The 17018-nt window shown below is 47.0% G+C and overlaps 2 protein-coding genes across 9 annotated transcripts in view; one reads left to right on the forward strand and one right to left on the reverse strand.

Annotated features, from left to right (window-relative positions):
• The window catches only part of TATDN1 (TatD DNase domain containing 1), a 41253-nt gene extending 31305 nt beyond the window's left edge, over window positions 1-9948 (reverse strand). For 2 of the 7 annotated variants that reach the window (XR_006606176.1, XM_045078116.1), the window contains exons 1-2: window positions 9822-9915; window positions 579-687 (exon numbers count right to left, since the gene is read on the reverse strand). Coding sequence is in view for 3 of the 7 variants with exons in the window: in XM_045078116.1 (XP_044934051.1) it covers window positions 579-687; window positions 9822-9830 (118 nt within the window). In the remaining 4 variants the exon portion in view is untranslated. Of the gene's footprint in view, window positions 1-578; window positions 688-3546; window positions 3569-8969; window positions 9054-9821 lie in introns of those variants that run through there. The other 5 variants (XM_004743530.3, XM_004743532.2, XM_004743531.3 and 2 more) reach the window with 5 other exon arrangements.
• NDUFB9 (NADH:ubiquinone oxidoreductase subunit B9) lies at window positions 9063-16340 on the forward strand. 2 transcript variants are annotated; one of them, XM_004743528.3, is made up of 4 exons: window positions 9063-9225; window positions 11834-12026; window positions 12634-12747; window positions 16114-16340. In XM_004743528.3, exons 1-4 carry the CDS (start codon window positions 9125-9127, stop codon window positions 16243-16245), a joined length of 540 nt encoding a protein of 179 aa, XP_004743585.1. In that variant the 5' UTR covers window positions 9063-9124; the 3' UTR covers window positions 16246-16340. The 2 variants fall into 2 exon arrangements, with proteins under 2 accessions (XP_004743585.1, XP_004743586.1); XM_004743529.3 differs by lacking the exon at window positions 9063-9225 and adding an exon at window positions 10004-10131.
• The last annotated feature ends 678 nt before the right edge of the window (window positions 16341-17018 follow it).

Raw genomic sequence — 17018 nt, forward strand, 5'->3', positions numbered from 1 at the left:
TAACCTACCCCCCTGCACAGCACTTGGCAATGTCTGTGTTCACTTTTAGATGGCGCAGCTGAGGGGAGTCACTGGCGTCCAGGCCAGAGGCCATGGATGCTGCTGGAAACCTACAATGAACAGGACAGCTTCCCAGAGAAGGGGTTCTCTGACCCCCAACATCAACTGCCATTCTTGATAAAGCCTGCTGCAGGGTGCAAGGGAACCAGGGGCGTAACAGGATGTGAAGTCAGACCACACTGGCCGCGGGCAACAGTAACACCTTCCTTATGGGGCACCTGGGTGGCTCAGCCAATTGGGCATCTGCTGTTGGCTTGAGTTGAGATCCCGGGGTCCTGGGATGGAGCCCCGCACTGGGCTCCCTGCTCAGTGGGGAGCCTGCTTCTCCCTCTTCCCCCGCTTGTGCTCTTCCTGACTCTCTCACAAATAAATACATAAAAATTTTTTTTTTAAATAGAAATAATACCTTCCTTATTTAAAATACACACCCTTTAGCTTTAGCACTAGGAGAATCTACAAGTTCTTGATGGCAAGGGGACACCTGCCTGCCTATAGACCCTTATGTTACTTCTGCTTACTTTCAGCTTCCTCTTGGAATGTTCTGATTTCTGCCAAGCTGGCCCTCGGTAAGCTGTGCTGCTTCCACACGAAGACAGACGTGACATGATGAATGGGAGTTTGGCTGATCTAGGAGATGGTAGGGAGAGTAGTCCAGGCATTTGGAAAAAGCAAAAGAAAGGCACAATGCAGAAAAGTTGGCAGATATTTCAGCAACAGTATATAGGCCAATAGAGGGTAGAAGATGAATTCACACCCCGTACCCTTTAATGGACCATTAACACACGAACACTGACTACAATAAATGCAATATGGGGTCAGTGGAATGGCCCAGATCATAAGAATTCAGCATCCACTTTTTTTTTTTTTTTTTTTCCAATTAAGGAAGGGACACTAGATCGGGCAAAAGGCAGACTGAGAAAGGGAACCCAGGGAAAAGAGGAGAGGCTTTCCTGCCTAGAAAAATCCTTCACAGGGCTCCATCTACAATCACCCACCACGGATGATGGTTAGGGGCACAGACTTGGTCCGTATTTCTTCTACTCATTTCTCCTTTGTGCAGCAAAGAGATCAGTATTTTTCCAAAACAATCTCTTTACTAGAAAATAAAGTGAAAAACAAAGGAAACAAAAGCAAGCAAATCTAGCAAGTAAACTTTATGATACTTATTTTAAAAGTGAATGGAGGGATGCCTGGGTGGCTCAGTCAGTTAAGTGTCCAACTTTTTTTTTTTTTAAAGATTTTATTTATATATTTGAGAGAGAGAGCGAGCGAGCGCGCACGCAAGTGAGCATATACAAGCGGGAAGAAGGACAGAGGGAGAAACAGACTCCTGCTGAGCAGGGAGCTTGACTTGGGGCTCAATCCCAGGACCCTGAGATCATGACCTGAGCTGAAGGCAGATGCTTAACTGACTGAGCCACCCAGGCACCTCAGGTGTCCAATTCTTGATTTTTGGCTCAGGTCCCGGTCTTAGGGGCCTGAGATCAGCTCCGCACCAGGCTCCACACTCATTACAGAGTCTGTTTTTCCCTGTCCCTCTCCCTCCCACCCGCCCAATCCTCACTCTCTCTCTTAAACAAATATCTAAAATCTTTAAAAAATAATAAAATAGGGGCGCCTGGGTGGCTCAGTGGGTTAAAGCCTCTGCCTTCGGCTCAGGTCATGATCCCAGGGTCCTGGGATCGAGCCCCATATCGGGCTCTCTACTCAGCGGGGAACCTGCTTTCCTCTCTCTCTCTCTGCCTGCCTCTCTGCCTGCTTGTGATCTCTGTCTGTCAAATAAATAAATAAAATCTTTAAAAAATAATAATAATAATAAAATAATTTTAAAAAGGCAAATTGAAGATGAGCTTGGGGGCTCAATTTCTGAAGCCTTCCCATGTCCTTGTCTCAACCCTCCCTGGACCAGACGTGGAATGACTCTTCAGCACTTTGTACTGAGGCTGATATGGTTGAAGCCAATGCAAGGTGGTACCACTGCCTCTTAGAACCCACTTCTAGATGTGGGTCAGTCCTTCAGGCCCTAAGTCACAGTGGAGTTCAAAGTCTGTATTCAGCTTTGGACGCAGGGGAGCCTTAGGCTTTAGGATATCCTACACTGGCTCAGCCACCAGTTTCTTCCCTCTGCTGCAAGAAGTCTGACTTAGAGCCCTTGGCCCTTTTCTTTCAGACATATGGTTTGCTTGAAGTGTATTCCTTGGCCAGCTGTTAGAGCCGCTTTCTACCTTGAAGAGAATGTTTCACCTTAGTCAGGTTTGGTGAAGGGGGTCAGAACATACCACCCCAAAATACGCCACTTTGGCATATCGGTTATTCTGAACTGAATGCACTGGAGAAAGAGGAGATGCAGGCAAGGCTCTCTGCTCTCCCCCCATGGTAACTAAAAGTAGGTCATGAAATTTCCCCTGAGACACATCCTCCCTATATCAAGAATGGAAGAATACTGTTATCATTGCAATATTGTTGTCACCAGACTCGGGGTCAACGTCAAAACAGATCTGTACAAGCAGACCCAAGTAACTCTCCTCAGCTTCTGTTAGTTTCCCCGTACTTTCCTTGTCATTGTCCCACAACTTAAGTCCTTTTATCAAGTTGCCACTTGTGCTTTTGGGCCTAATGGCTTCTTTGGGGCTTCATTTTCCTTCTGAAGATTCCCATATCCACAAAAAATGTCTATGCTTTTCTCCTGTTAATGTCTGATGCCAGTTTAATTCCTCGACCAGCCACAGAACCTAACAGGGTAAGAAGAAGATTTCCCTCCTCTACAGAGGCAAATAACTTCTTCTTCTGGACACTGAGTCACTCCTGTTTCTCTAAGAAGTTCCCCTCTCCTATACTGGCTGGCCTCTGGTCCTCCCACTTCCCATCCACCTACTCACCAGCAAACACCTGCAGTGTGGTTAGGACCATTGACAGGTCACTATGGATGGGTCAAAGAAAAGTTCAAACCAATCACCAGAAAGTGTAAATTTGTGAGCATGTCCCAAGAAATACAATGAAAGGGAGGAAAAGCAGTTATGGAAAAAGAATGGGCTCTGGAGTCAGAATTCCTGGCATTATGATGAATAAACTGAATGATGTTGGGCTAATCAGCAGCCCTTCTGGGACTCAGTTTCCCTACTAATAGGGCATAACATTTCTCCTTTCAAGGATGAAATGTAGCTCAAACTGGAAAATCAAGTGAAAGCACTTTGCACAATAAAAGCCTTATAAAATGTACTTACTGTTAATACTGTGCACCCTATATGTTCTGAATATGCCAGTACCATACAGAATTTCCGTCAACATTAGCGACCATGGCATACCACCTTCTGTGGTTAACACTCTCAATTCACTATTCAATAGCCAAAGTGAGTCCATCCTTTATACCTAACTCATGATGCAACTATGAAAATAAAGCCACTCAAAATCCTCCTCATTTAACTTGTTCAAAATGTCCTAATAAAGCTATAAGGAATACTATCTTTCCATTTAAAAAGTTCTTACCAGAGGCACCTGGGTGGCTCAGTGGGTTGAGCCTCTGCCTTTGGCTCAGGTCATAATCTCAAGGTCCTGGAATCGAGCCCCACATCGGGCTCTCTGCTCAGCGGGGAGCCTGCTTCCCCCTCTCTCTCTGCCGGCCTCTCTGCCTACTTGTGATCTCGCTTTCTCCCTGTCAAATAAATAAATAAAAATCTTAAAAAAAAAAAAAAAGTTCTTACCAGAGGGGGACCTGGGTGGCTCAGTCTGTTAAGCATCTGACTCTTGGTTTTGGCTCAGGTCATAATCTCAGGGTTGTGAGACTGAGCCCCACGTCGGGTTCTATGCTCAGCGCGGAGTTGGCTTAACATTCTCTTTTCCTCTCTCTTCCCCTCTGCCCCTCTGCCAGCTCAAGAGCGCTCTCTCAGATAAAATCTTTAAAAAAAAAAAAGCTCCTATCACAAGTACTTGTGTTGTCAACAAACTCAAAAAAAAGTAAACAGTATATAAGAATCAATTTCTAGCTTGAAATCGTTTGAAAAACTAAGAGATGGGAGGAGAGCATGGGATACAAAAAAAGACAAGGAAGAAAAGGACTTCTGACGGGGGGGGGGGGTTGAGGAGTCATACATTCAGTGGCGTGTAATCTTGTAAGAATCAGTGATGTTTCTTTTCCATAATTTTTCTTTAACTGGCTGGCTTTAAAAGCATAACTGCTTTACTGTTAAAAACCAATTCCAGTATTAATAAGTTTTATTTCTCAAAACAGAGTGGAAAACTACTTGCAACTAAAAGCAAAACCACATCTCCAAACTGATGCCTCACTGGGCTCAGGGAAGCATGTCCTATCACAGTCACCTAGGATCTAGGGATACGAATGGACAATAAACAGGGCACTTAAAATTATTTCAGATTTGCTCAGCCTTCAGATACAACTTCAACTTCACAGAAAATACAGGAAATGAAAGGACAAGCTTCACACCAGCACAGCAATCAGGCAAATCCTAAAGACAGACTTCTGTGCGGCCACCAGCCAGTGCTTCTCCGAGACAGTGCCACGAGGGAAGAAATGTGCTAGATCAAGGGGGTGGCAAGCTGTTGCCAACGGCAGACCGACACCTATTTTTGTTTGCCCCTGAGCTAAAAACAGTTTCACATTCCTTAATAGCTAGGGGAAAAAAAAAAAATCAAAAGAATAGTAGGGTTTTGTGAAACATAAAAATGATAAGAAACTCAAGTTTCAGAATCCAAAAAGTTTTACTGGAGCACAGCCACACCCATCTGTTCATAGTGTCTATGCCTGCTTTTGAGTGACAAGATCAGAGTATTTGTGATAGTGATCATATGGTCCACAAAATAAAAAATATATACTAGGTGACCCTTTAAGGAAAAAGTTGTCCAACCTCTGTGCTAGACTAGATACAAAACTTACGGGCATCCAAGTATGTGGCTCCGGACTTGATACAGTTTTGGAAACGACCACCTTATAAAAGAGGCTCCAGAGAGAGCCTTGCTTGCCTGTTCCACCACATGAGGACAGAGAAGGCAGCAGCTAGAAACCAGGAAGAGGGTCCTCACCAGGATGCAAACATGCTACTGCCCCTGATCTCAAGACTTCCCAGCCTCCAGAATTGTGAGAAATACATTTCTTATTTCTAAGCCACCCAATCTGCAATACTCCCTTGTAACAGCCCAAATGGAGTAAGGCAATCTAAGACATCAGCTTTTCTCTCAAGATGTACTTACCAAGTAGGTGGATTTTATCTCCCAATCTATCAAACCTGTGCACTCCTTTCCGTCTCCCCCTCTACCTTAAGACTCCAGTCAACTCGGGCCCCAAAGCCACTCTGTTCCCCCTGCTGTTCTGTTCTTCCCCTGACTCAAGGTTTCTTTCATTCACAAATCATGAAAGGTTTCTTTCATTCACACTTAACCATACTCCTCACTATTAGAATAAGAACCAAAGTCCTAACACGGTAGGACCCTGGTTCTGCGAATCTCTTTAGCTCATTCTATACCATCCTTCCACCCCCTCAGTCACTTTCCCATTTCTCTCCGCTACAGACCCACTGGTCGGGTTTTTTAGTTCCTCAAAAGTATCACGTACACTCTTGCCACAGGATGTTCTATTTGGAACCTTCTGCCTTTGCCTACTTAACTCAATCTTTCAGAGCTCTGTCCAAGTGTCACTTCCTCAAGGAAACCTTTTCTGACCTCCTAGACTAAGTTTTGATCCTCACCAAATACCCAGAGAACCACGCTCCCTTTCTTCAGTGCCCTCTTCTTAGTAACTGTGGTAAAGTCATTAGTGCACTCACGAGGCTGTCTCCACTTAGGAGACTGTGACCTAGCTTCTGACCACCACCGATTCCTGGCATTTGGCACACTGATGACAACAGCAGAGACTCAGTAAATACTTTAAAATGAATGAATGACTAGGCTGCTTAAGGGAATCAAAGACAAAGGAATAGGAAATATAATCCAAACCCTAGGGTAATGGAATTATACAAAAAAGGTAGCCAAAAGCCCCAGGGCAGGATCAGAATCCTGTTGCAAAAAAAGCCAACTTTTTAATCTTAGGGACCTAAAAGCTGGATGGCCCAAAGAGATAGTGATGCTACTAATTACTACCAGCTGCTCTCTCATTGGCTCATGGAAGGGTGTGGGGAACTGCTAGAATAGGAATCATAGAAAGCTGTGCTTCTCAAACTAGGGGTGCCTGGGGCACCTGGGTGGCTCAGTCAGTTAAGCATCCAACTCTTGGTTTAGGCTCAGGTCATGATCTGAGGGTCCTAAGATCAAGCCCCACTTGGGGCTCTGCACCCAGCAGGGAGTCTGCTTGAGGATTCCCTCCCAGTTTCTTTCTGCCCCTCCCCCAACTTGAGCAAGCGTGCGCTCGTGCAAGCGCGTGCGGACTTTCTCTAAAATAAACCAATCTCTAAAAAACAAACAAATAAACAAAAACTATGGCTGCTCCACGGAGTATGTAACAGTTTGAGATTTCCTGGAGTATCAATTTCATTTTGGAAGATTTAGGGGATAAAATATCTTCTTAATTTTAAAAAGGCACTATATTATTTCAAAGGTAAATACAAAACATCCAAAGAAATGTAAATGCATCATGAGTTGCACACCACTGCTGCTATCCCTACCACCCCTGGAATATGCTTCCCCCTATGCATAAATCTATTCAACAACTAGGGAAGGCTATACTTAAAATTTTTTAACACTGGCTATCTCAGGAGAGTAGGACTAAAATGTATTCAAATAAACCCACTTTCTTTAAGAAGGCTTTCCAAACTTATCCTACTGAAAGGTTCATATTCCTTTATCAATTTTCTTACCACCATGGTACTAAAACTACATGTTGTTTTACCCTTCATTCCTATTTCCATTGATCATCACTGTACTAAGTTTCTGGGAAACAAACACTTCTGAGTATGTGCCTTAAGAGTGTGGGCTAGTGGGAGGGACAGACACATAAATAAGCAATTATAAAATAATGTGTCAAAGGGTAGAGTCATGAAGTTTGAAAGAGCAGGTAAAAAATCAACCAGGCATGACGGTAGTCAGTCAGGGGGATACTAGTGGTAAAGTGACATTATGGTCCCAAACTGCACCTCTAAAACTTTGTCCAAAGCAAGAAACAGCATGTGCAAGTGTTTCTCAAAGATGAAAGCGATGAGGCTTGAACAGAGGGCAGGACCGGAACACGGAAAGGTTTTGCATGCTGTGTCCAGATACTTCAACTATCCTGAGCACAGTAACTGAAGGATATGAAGCAGAAGAAAACTGTAGTTGTTTTTTACACAGACCACACTGAAGGCTGTATGTACGATGGGTTTAAGGAGACATGACTGGAGGCAGGGATTTAGTTTTATATCAAAAATAAATAATAAATTGTCTTTCCCTTGTGGAATGTTTCATGGCCCTTAGCCCATCTCCCCCCCACTAATCATCTCACAGATTGGAATGGAGAAGCGGACAGACGACATGCTTGAAAATGTCTATAGCTACTAAGGACTACAGCCCAACCTCACCCCAGGCTCTCCCACAGCATTTTTAATCTTCTTTTGTGGCACTTAAAACATTCTCCCCTGCACCTGCTTTGACAGTCCATATCTCTCTAGTCTGAAAAATAACTGCACCACTTGAATATTTCATAGTTCCATAAAGTTAGCACAAAGTCTTTGGAAAAAATATCGCTTAAAATAACTCTCAGATCTAAGACTACTTTTCCAATTGCCCAGTAAACGTTTCCAGCTGGATGTCTTATAAGACTCTCAAACTTAACCTAATCCACATGGATCTTGCTACGTCTCCTACCCATTGCCAAACTAATCATGCTTCCATTTCATATTTAGGTATTTATCCCAACCCTGAATCATCTCTGACTGTTCACCCTCCCTTATTGCCATAAACACAGCTGCCAAATGCTGCATACGTACCTCTCTCCCATTTCTCTCTTCCTTTTCCCCTGCCCTAGCTCAGGCTGGGAAATGTTTCCCCATCTCTTCCCCTCCCCCACAGAACCTACAGTAACTATCAAGATTGCCTGACTAAAGCAGAGATGTGATCATTGCCCTTTCCCACCTTCAAGGAGCTAGAAATGTCACAAAGACAAGAATCACACCCAACTTTACTAACTGCTGTAAGGCACAGCCCAAAGTTCGTGGTACATAACTGGCACTCCATGATTTACTTGCTGAAGAAAGGTTGAAAGCTTCAGCAAAGCTCCATCCTACACACAACAGAAGTAAACTTGGCCAGACCTTTGAGTCCCAAGTTACCCTTCAAACCCTAGCTCTCACCATGTCCCCAGCTTTTTCCCTGTGCCTGGTAGTAAATACTCTTACCGCTTGGGTTCCTGTCGCATTTTCCCCCTTTTTCTGAGGGTGAACAGATTATTGTACTTGGCCAAGGAACAAAACTGCTATCCTCCCCACGATTTACACCCTTCAGTTTCCCCACCAGGCCAGCAGATCGGGGATCGGGTCTTTGCACCCTGTGTTCCTAGGCCGGTGCTTGGCCCCCAGGAGCGCGCAATAACTGGATGTGAACGCACGAATTAGTGAATGAACGGGTCGCTTGAAGTCGTCATCCTCTCCCACACAGAGAAGGGGCGGGAGGTGCACATGGGATGGAGGGGAACACAGTGAGGGGCCCTTTTTGGGTCTGCTTTGGCTGTCTTTTTACCGAACACAACACGTATGTTGAAAGAGCATCAGTCAACTTCTACAGCTCGTCAATTTTCACACATGAGCACACCGTGACGCCAGCACCCAGGCCGAGCCGAATATTAACGGTACCCAGAAGCCTCCCCGCGCCCTCTCCCACTGAGTGCCCTCTCAACCTTGAGAAAGCCGGAGAGCTCAAGCCCTGGGCCCCTAGCCGCGGTAAGCGACGTCCCTCGGTGGTCAGAAAAGGCCAAGAGCCGGGAAGACGCTTACCTACGAACTTGAAGCGACTCATGTCTGCAGCGCCGGCTCCGCCCCGGCGGAAGCGGAAGTGGTCGCCGTCGTCCCGCCCTTCCGGCTGCCCCGCCCCTCGGCCCGGCCTCCGGTATCCCGGGAGCCTCCGCGGCCGCTGGAGGAAGCGGGTCGTCATGGCGTTCTGCGCGCCGGGTGCTTACCTGACCCACCAGCAGAAGGTGTTGCGGCTTTACAAGCGGGCGCTGCGCCACCTGGAATCGTATTGCGTCCACAGGTGGGAGAGGGAGAGCCGGCGCGCGAGGAGGTGACCCCGGGGATCCTCACCGAGGTCGAGAGGCCCTGTGGGACCGAGCGGCTCAAGGACATGGGGGACGTAGTGGGAAGGCGACCGTGGACCGGGGTCCAAATCCCCGCTTCGTCGCTCCTCGCTGCGAGACCTTGAAGAGTTGCTTATCTGGCCCAGGCCTCGGTTTTCTAAGACCGACGCAGGACCAGCGCAGGGGGTTGCATGACGACCAAATGAAATAAAGGACAGTGCCTAAAAATCGGATTGTTGTGCGTCAAGCGCTCGCTTAGAACTTTCTTTTTAACCTTCTTGTTGCTAATATTGGCAGCAGGAATAGGTGCGTTGTTTTCTGTAGTCCTCATAACAACTCCAAGAGTTAGAGATTATTTAGCCTTAATTTACAAATAAGAAAATAGGTATGGAGAATAACTTGCCAGGGCCCTACTGCTGATGAGTGGCCGGGCCAGGGTTAAAACTCAGGTGGTAACCCAAAAACATCACCACTCTCCCTCCCACCTCTCCAGTCAGCCTTCCTCTTTAGCTTCAGCCCTTTCCATTATTTTCACACTCACATGATTACTTACCGGCCCCATCGTTCTCTCTCTTCTCCCCGTCTGAGAGTGGTCTTAGGACTTTTCGTGACCTGGATGCAGTGCAGATGAATCTCTTGCAGATGGGCCACAATGCTGGTTTGTTACCAGGGAAATCTTAGAATGTTCTGTTGGCTAAGGTGCTGTGCAGGATTCTACTGCCCTGGGCTTTGGCACGGATGGAAGGGCACAGTGGGATGGCAACCCAGATGTGTGGGTGCTGGGCTTCCCCTGCCTCACTGGAATCCTAAAGCCTAGTCCCAGGAGAAGGGCTCCTGGGAGAAACCTCTAAACAGATGGAAAAGTAAGTAGGTCTGGAAAAGTTATGGAGGGTATCCTTAAAACCCAGATTGAATATTTGTGATTATTGGAAGGTCATTGACTTACTTCTCTTTGCTAGACAGAAAGATGCCAGGTTCATTGTTGTCAGATTGCTGCTTTTCTCCCTGAATTTTCCTTATTCATTCATCTGACAAAATTTGCAGCTCGGGTTCTGTTCTGGCTACAGAATAAATAAAAATTAGCAAATTCTCTTTCTCAGCTGTAGCAGATCACAGATTAATGGGGAAGGTGGGCATGTGAACAAACAGGTAACAGAATTATCAGTCTTATAAAGATGAAGGAAGTTGAACTGTCAGGAATTCAGGTACCACTGAACTGCATCTGGGAATATTAAAATTCATAGTCCTGGAGGAGAAGATAAAAGCATCTCAGTGGTTTTTAAGTCTCACTGACGTCCTTTCCCAGGACTTTTCTCCCTCCATTTGTCCTCGGTGCTCTTTGTTCTCCATGGTTCCATCTCAGGTCCTTGGTGGTGTGTATGCTTTGGGCAGCCCCATCGAATGCTGGGAGTTGCGTTACCACCTAGGCTCACTTGTCTCTAAGGCTGTTTTCCTGCTCTGTGTTACATAACCTACAGTTCTCTGAAACTCAGCTTGTCTTAATGCCTTAAAACTAAACTCTAAAGTATGTCATTCTGATTCTTTTCCCCAATTCCCCGTCTCTGCTAATACCATTATTAATAATTCAGTCATTCAGCTTTAAGTCTTAAAATTGTTCTTAAAAGTACTCCCTGCTTATTCCAATGCCAGTTACAATACGTGCCAATGACACACATATGCTGGGATACTATTTTTGTAAATTCTCTCCACAGTATAACGATATGCTAACTGACATTGAGCAGAGGAGGTACCAGGCGCTGTCTGAAGTGTGTTGATATGTTTTAACTCATCAAGTCTTCAGGATAACTGTAAGATCTAGATACTGTTATTAACACTTTTGTAGAGGAGGAACCCATGGCCTAAAGATACTAATTTTTACAACTAGTAAGCTGAGATTTGGTCTGAAGCGATCTGATTGTAGCAGACACTTGTAATTCTGTAATATAAATGTTCCTCTCCTGTCTCCTACCATCACAGTTGCCTGCTTCAGGCCCTTCTCATCTGTGGCTTGGGTTATCGTCAAAGCATAAATGATCTGTGCCTACCGTTTCTTCTAAAACCTTACCTTGCCTGCCGTCATGCAGTTAGTGTCGGAATTAGGATTCAAACCCAGATCTGTGTGATGCAAGCAATACTGTTTCCTCTGCGTCACATCTCCCTTCCTACTTATATTTGTATGTCCAAAATTTAGCAAGTGCCTAGCACAAGACAGGAGGAATCTCCGTAGCCGTCCTACAGTGAGTGTTGAATGATACAGAGGCGATAGTTCTTTCTCTCTTGCAAATTATCTTTGTTTGTTTGAATCAGCATTCCTTTTCTGGAGAGGTACGTTGTGTTTAATACAGTATTTTTTTGCTGCCACCACCATGTGGGGAGCTGCCAAGGAACCCATCATAATGATGTGGTTCCTTCATTGGCAGGGTCTGGGCTGGCTTTGGGCTGGCTCCCAGTAGTTAAGCTGCCCATTCAGAAGACAGTTAGTAGAAGTGCAGCCCCTTGGCAGACAGTAATCCGGCTCAATTGAGTAGGTAATGTTTCTCATCTCTAAAACCATTTTGGTTAAAGGGACAAATACCGGTACTTTGCCTGTTTGATGAGAGCCCGGTTTGAAGAACATAAGAATGAGAAGGACATGGTGAAGGCCACCCAGCTGCTGAGGGCCGCAGAGGAAGAATTCTGGAACAATCAGCATCCCCAACCTTACATCTTCCCTGATTCTCCAGGAGGGACCTCCTATGAGAGATACGAGTGTTACAAGGTAGGTGAGCACCATAGTGGTGACCGCCTTCAGAGAGGCAGACTTTCTCCTGTCCCAAAACTCACGCCCAGATCCCGCTTGCCCGGTTAGGGGCAGCTAGTCAAAACTCTTTCCTGCCACTGGTAAATACTTTTCTGTTTTCAGGTGTCCGTTTTCTCTCTCCAGGTGACATTCTGCCTTGTCCTTCTGACAGTTCAGCTCCAAGGTCTTGCAGTATCTTTTTGGCATAGCAGTGTGCTAAAATACTTGGTGTATAACTCATTGGGATCTTAAAGTTAGCCAGTTCGGATTGGTGCTTAGTATTTCAGAGCAATTACAGGTACCATTTCTGCGCGGCATCAGGCCACTCTGGGTATTTAGAGAATGCAGATCAGAGGGCATCAGTGCCTGCTCTCTCTGGCCTGATCTTGAGGTTTCTTAGCCTGTGACACTGACTCTCGGGTGTTCTTTAGGTCCGTGCCAGCTCACCCTCCACTGTCGTGCTGTGCTCGAAGCAGTCTGATGCTTGCAGCGGTTATAAAAATAGACGGTCATTTTTGCCTTCTGCCTCCTGAGCAGGTAGGTAGTGCCTCCTCCGGGCTGATGCGGTGATTTCCTCTCCTGACAGGTGCCCGAATGGTGCTTAGATGACTGGCACCCGTCCGAGAAGGCAATGTATCCTGATTACTTCGCCAAGAGAGAGCAGTGGAAGAAGCTGCGGATGGAAAGCTGGGAGCGGGAGGTGAGTCTTCCCTGCCTTTCGCCACACAGCGTTGCCCACGTGGTCAGCGCCTGGACGGGCTCAGGTTTTGCTCCCCAGGTGCAGAGGTCCAGAGTCCAGTCTTGACGGTTACTGTGGCCCTTTGCCCCTCAGACACACTTGTGTGCCTAGATGTGCTAAATGTAACCTTTATTTACAGCCTTTTTGTAAACTGGTGACATGGTCTCTTTGGTGTCGCTGGTCTCTTTGGATTTTCTGCTCCCTGCTTTTGCTTCTCCCCTCCCGCCTCAGTCCTCTGCCTGACCGTCCTGCTGTGCCCTCCTGTCCCTGAATTTTCCTTTCCACTAGGGCCTCGGACATTTTTCATTCGCGATGTCTGATGTACATTTTTAAAAGCTCAACTTTACCGGAGTGTGAAGAATATATCGGAGAGCTTGAGGGGAGAATTGGAGAGACCAGTTTGAGGTTATTGCAGTTTGGTCAATGATTATGGCAACCAGCAGCAGGGGGCACGCAGTGAACAGGGAAAAAAGTCCGTTCAGGGTATCACTGGCAGGGGTATGAAGGCCGAGTGGATGCCGGCGATGTGTGAGGGACAGAGAAGAATCAGTGAGATCCACGTTAACGTTTGGTGTTGGTTTATTGAGATAAAGAAGAGGGAAAAAACGGGTGCCAGTGGGTTAGGCATCCGATTCACAATTTCTGTTCAGGTTGTGATCTCAGGGATGTGAGATGGAGCCCCGTGTACAGGCTGCACGCCTGAGGGGAGTCTGCTGCTCTGTCCCTGCCCCTGCGTGCTCGCTCCCTCCCTCCCTCTCTCAAATAAATAAATCGTTAAAAAAAAAGAAGAAACAGGTGTTGGAAGGACAATTAAGTGTTTGGTTTTAAATTTGTTATATCTGAGAGGCCTGTGAGACACCAAGTGAGATGGCAGTAGGTGACTTTGGGTGTAGAGACCTGGAGCTCAAAGGAGAGATTTGAGCTCAAAACAAATTTGTGAGTTATCCGTTGTTTTAAAAGCCACAGAAATGTAGGAGATCTTAAGAGAGGAGAGGGAGCAGAAAGGTTACAGGCGCTCCCACTCGAGGAGGCGAGGAGAGGAGGCAGCCAAGCAGCCAGCAGGGGAGAGCGGTGACAGCAAGTGCGAGAGAAAGTGTGTCAGGAACGGCCGGTCAGCATTGGTCATCTTGGCGGAAAATTTCTTTTCTTTTTATTTTTTTTAAATTTTATTTATTATTTGACACAGAGAGGTCACCAGTAGGCAGAGAGGCAGGCAGAGAAAGAGGGGGAGGCAGGCTCCCCGCTGAGCAGAGAGCCCAATTCAGGGCTTGATCCCAGGACCCTGAGACCATGACCTGAGCCGAAGGCAGAGACTTAACCCACTGAGCCGCCCAGGCGCCCGTTGGCAGAAAGTCTCTCAAAGATGAAATAGTGAGGACTGGAAATCACCTCCGGGGCTGCGGCAGTAGGAAGGGCATTCGAGACCTTGGTGAGAGCCTTTTCCTAAGGGCGTGATTGCACCGGTAGGAGTGAGCAGAAGGTGAGAGCGGGCAGACCGTGGTCTGGGGAGGGCAGGAATTCTTGAGACGTTTCACTTGTGTAACGGGAGGCCAAGGGGTTAGTTTCTTTTAAGCTAAGGAATGCGTGTGTGCTGCGAGGAGGTTCGGGGCGGTGGGGAGAGGGACAGTGTTGAGGCAAGGCGAGGTGGAAGAGGCCAAGGGGAGAGCTTTGGAGAAGAGCGACCGCATCCCAAGCGCGTGCGGAGGCCTTTGAAAGCAGAATGGGTTCTTCCTCCGCTGGAGTCGTGCAGAAGATGCACATACCTACATCTGGGCTGGAGGTTTTGGTGATGGGAAAATGAGAGTTCTGTGTGATGGCTTCTGTATTTTAGCAAAGAGGAGACGGCGTCAAGTGGGCGCGGCCTGTTCAGAGAATGTGGAAAAGATGCGGGAGTCACAGCAGAGGGTGAGCTCATTGGGAGTAACAGGATTGCCAGGTGGTGGCGAAGGCCCATGTGAAGTTGGGAGTAATTAATCTGTTATGACACGGGTTTGTTCCAGCATTTTTTCCTTCTACGACCCCAGCTGTCTGGGTGTGGTCTGGAAGGTAGATGGTGTGGTGTGTCTGGTGGAGGGTGTCAGGACACCTTAAAGGTCATTCAGAAAGGAGTGGGGGTCATGATGGGATGGAAGCGGGTAAAGCGGGCGCAGAGACAGGAGGCTGATGCAGAAGGTCAAATGGGGTCAGAGGATTTGTGAACTGGCCATTTCTGAGTTTCGGAAAGCATTTTCAAGGGGACGTTTAAGCACATGAGCAAGAGAGGGCTTCTGTGGTTAGACTGTGGGATATTTTATTCACGATTTTTTTTAAAGATTTAGAGTGCATACTCGAGTGGGGGAGGGGCAGAGGGAGTGAATCCTCGAGCAGACTCCGTGCTCAGCACAGAACGCAGTGTGGGGCTTGATTCAGGACCCTGAGCTCATGACCTGAGCCAAAAGTAAGGGTCAGAAGCTCACCTACTGAGCCCTCCAGGCACCCCTGATTCATGAGTTTGAGAGTTACGTGGTTTCTGGTGGTGAGGCCCAGGATGTTGACTGCAGGAAGTCCTTGGCCAAGGGGGAGTGAAAGGAGAGTCCTTGTGACCGAGGGGGGCAGTGCTTGCTAAGAAATGTCTCCTCTTTTGGAAATGGGAGGCGTGTTCGTTCATGGAGAGTAACAGGTTCACTCTGCAGTTGGTCTCTTATAACCTCTTCACAAAAAACCTTTACCTAGTCCGTCTTATTGACATTATTAAACAGCACATACGCTGGAGACTCGGGTCACCCACAATCCAGAATTGAGTTTTCTGGAGGAAGCTTTAGAAAACCCTTGATCTGGGGAGTGGGTCTCTTACATGTCCCTTTTCTCTCAGGACAGTGATGGTCTTGGAGATCATGGGAACTGGGGTTAGGGGGAGTGGGCCGGATGAGGCAGAACAGAGCACATTTTCACATGTCATTCCTTGGTATTTTGGGTCCTGTTTGCTATTTGGGCGGGGGTGGGGGGTGCTTTAAAATGAACATCTTTAATATACACGACTTAAGGTTTCCTAATGGTGCTTTTGGAGAACACTTAGCTGAGACATAAAAATAAGTATTTTTTTAGGGGGCACAGGTAGGGGACCACACCAAAGGGAATGGGGCTGATCATGGTCACACGTTTGCATCATGAGTAATAGGTGGGGTGCGAGGGTTACTCAGCTTTGCTGTTTTAAGAATGGGAAAACCTTTAAGGAGAATGGCTTTTCTGAGCTAAACTGTGGGTATAAACATAATGCAGGCATATATAGACACCGCAGCATTACCAGTCCGTTTGCCTCTTAACTGTTCCTCCCTTCCCCCTTTCCAGGTTAAGCAGCTGCAGGAGGAAACCCCAGCTGGTGGTCCCAGCACTGAAGCTTTGCCCCCGGCCCGGAAGGAAGGTGATCTGCCCCCACTGTGGTGGCACATTGTGACCAGGCCCCGGGAGCGGCCCATGTAGAGGGAGAGGGAGACGGCTCACCAGCCAGTCGTACGTGCAAGTGAAATAAGTTACAGAACATAGACACACTTGCCCTAATAAAAGTAATAACTCAACACGGAATGACTGCTGTGTTCTTCCGAGGGTCAGCACGACACCAAGCAGCTGTGCGCTTCGTTTCTTCCCACTTGCGCACAGAAGTATGGGAAGTGTGGCCAAGTGTCGTCTACCCCAGGAAGTCCTGTTGCAGCACAAGTTATCAGGGAGAACAGCAGAACCAGATTCGAGATTTACTCTGAGGATATGTTTAGTGAAACAAACTGTAGTTGAAGGCTAGTGATAGAGGAATATGAAGTCGGGAGGAGGTATGCAGATACCGAGGACTCGAGATTACCTTTTTGGTTTTGTAAAGATGCCAGAAACGACATTTTAGTGTGATTAAAAGGATAACTGTAAGCCGCACACATTAAACAAATCAGCATGGAGTTTATGGGCTTTGCTCAGGGGCGGAGGTTTGGGAGCTGGGGTGAAACTTCTCCAGAACAGGTTCCCAGCTCTGCCTGCTCTCCTGTAGCTTGGATGGTCTGCGCACTCCCAGGTAAGGGGACAGCAGAACCCTAAAGTGTTGGGAAAGTTTCTTTGAAAGGTAGAGCCATTTCTAAAACCCATCAGCCAAACCCATCGGCTTTTAGATGGTGATACTCACTAGAATTACATCCAGACAGTTCAGGAGTGGAGGCCGCTAATGTTCTTAGGGCTCGGGGCCACCCCAGAAATGACATTCTGTCGGTTTC

The sequence above is a fragment of the Mustela putorius genome, unplaced genomic scaffold (assembly GCF_011764305.1).
Source record: "Mustela putorius furo isolate JIRA1106 unplaced genomic scaffold, ASM1176430v1.1 tig00000228_pilon_pilon_pilon, whole genome shotgun sequence".
NCBI classification, from domain to species: Eukaryota; Metazoa; Chordata; class Mammalia; order Carnivora; family Mustelidae; genus Mustela; species Mustela putorius.

Bases quoted from the DNA above. Each gene is read 5' to 3' on its own strand.
- NDUFB9 (XM_004743528.3), top strand. From the start codon at position 9,125: ATGGCGTTCTGCGCGCCGGGTGCTTACCTGACCCACCAGCAGAAGGTG. The intron at 9,226-11,833 runs GTGGGAGAGGGA...TTTTGGTTAAAG, and splicing joins GAATCGTATTGCGTCCACAG to GGACAAATACCGGTACTTTG. The intron at 12,027-12,633 runs GTAGGTGAGCAC...CTCTCCTGACAG, and splicing joins AGAGATACGAGTGTTACAAG to GTGCCCGAATGGTGCTTAGA.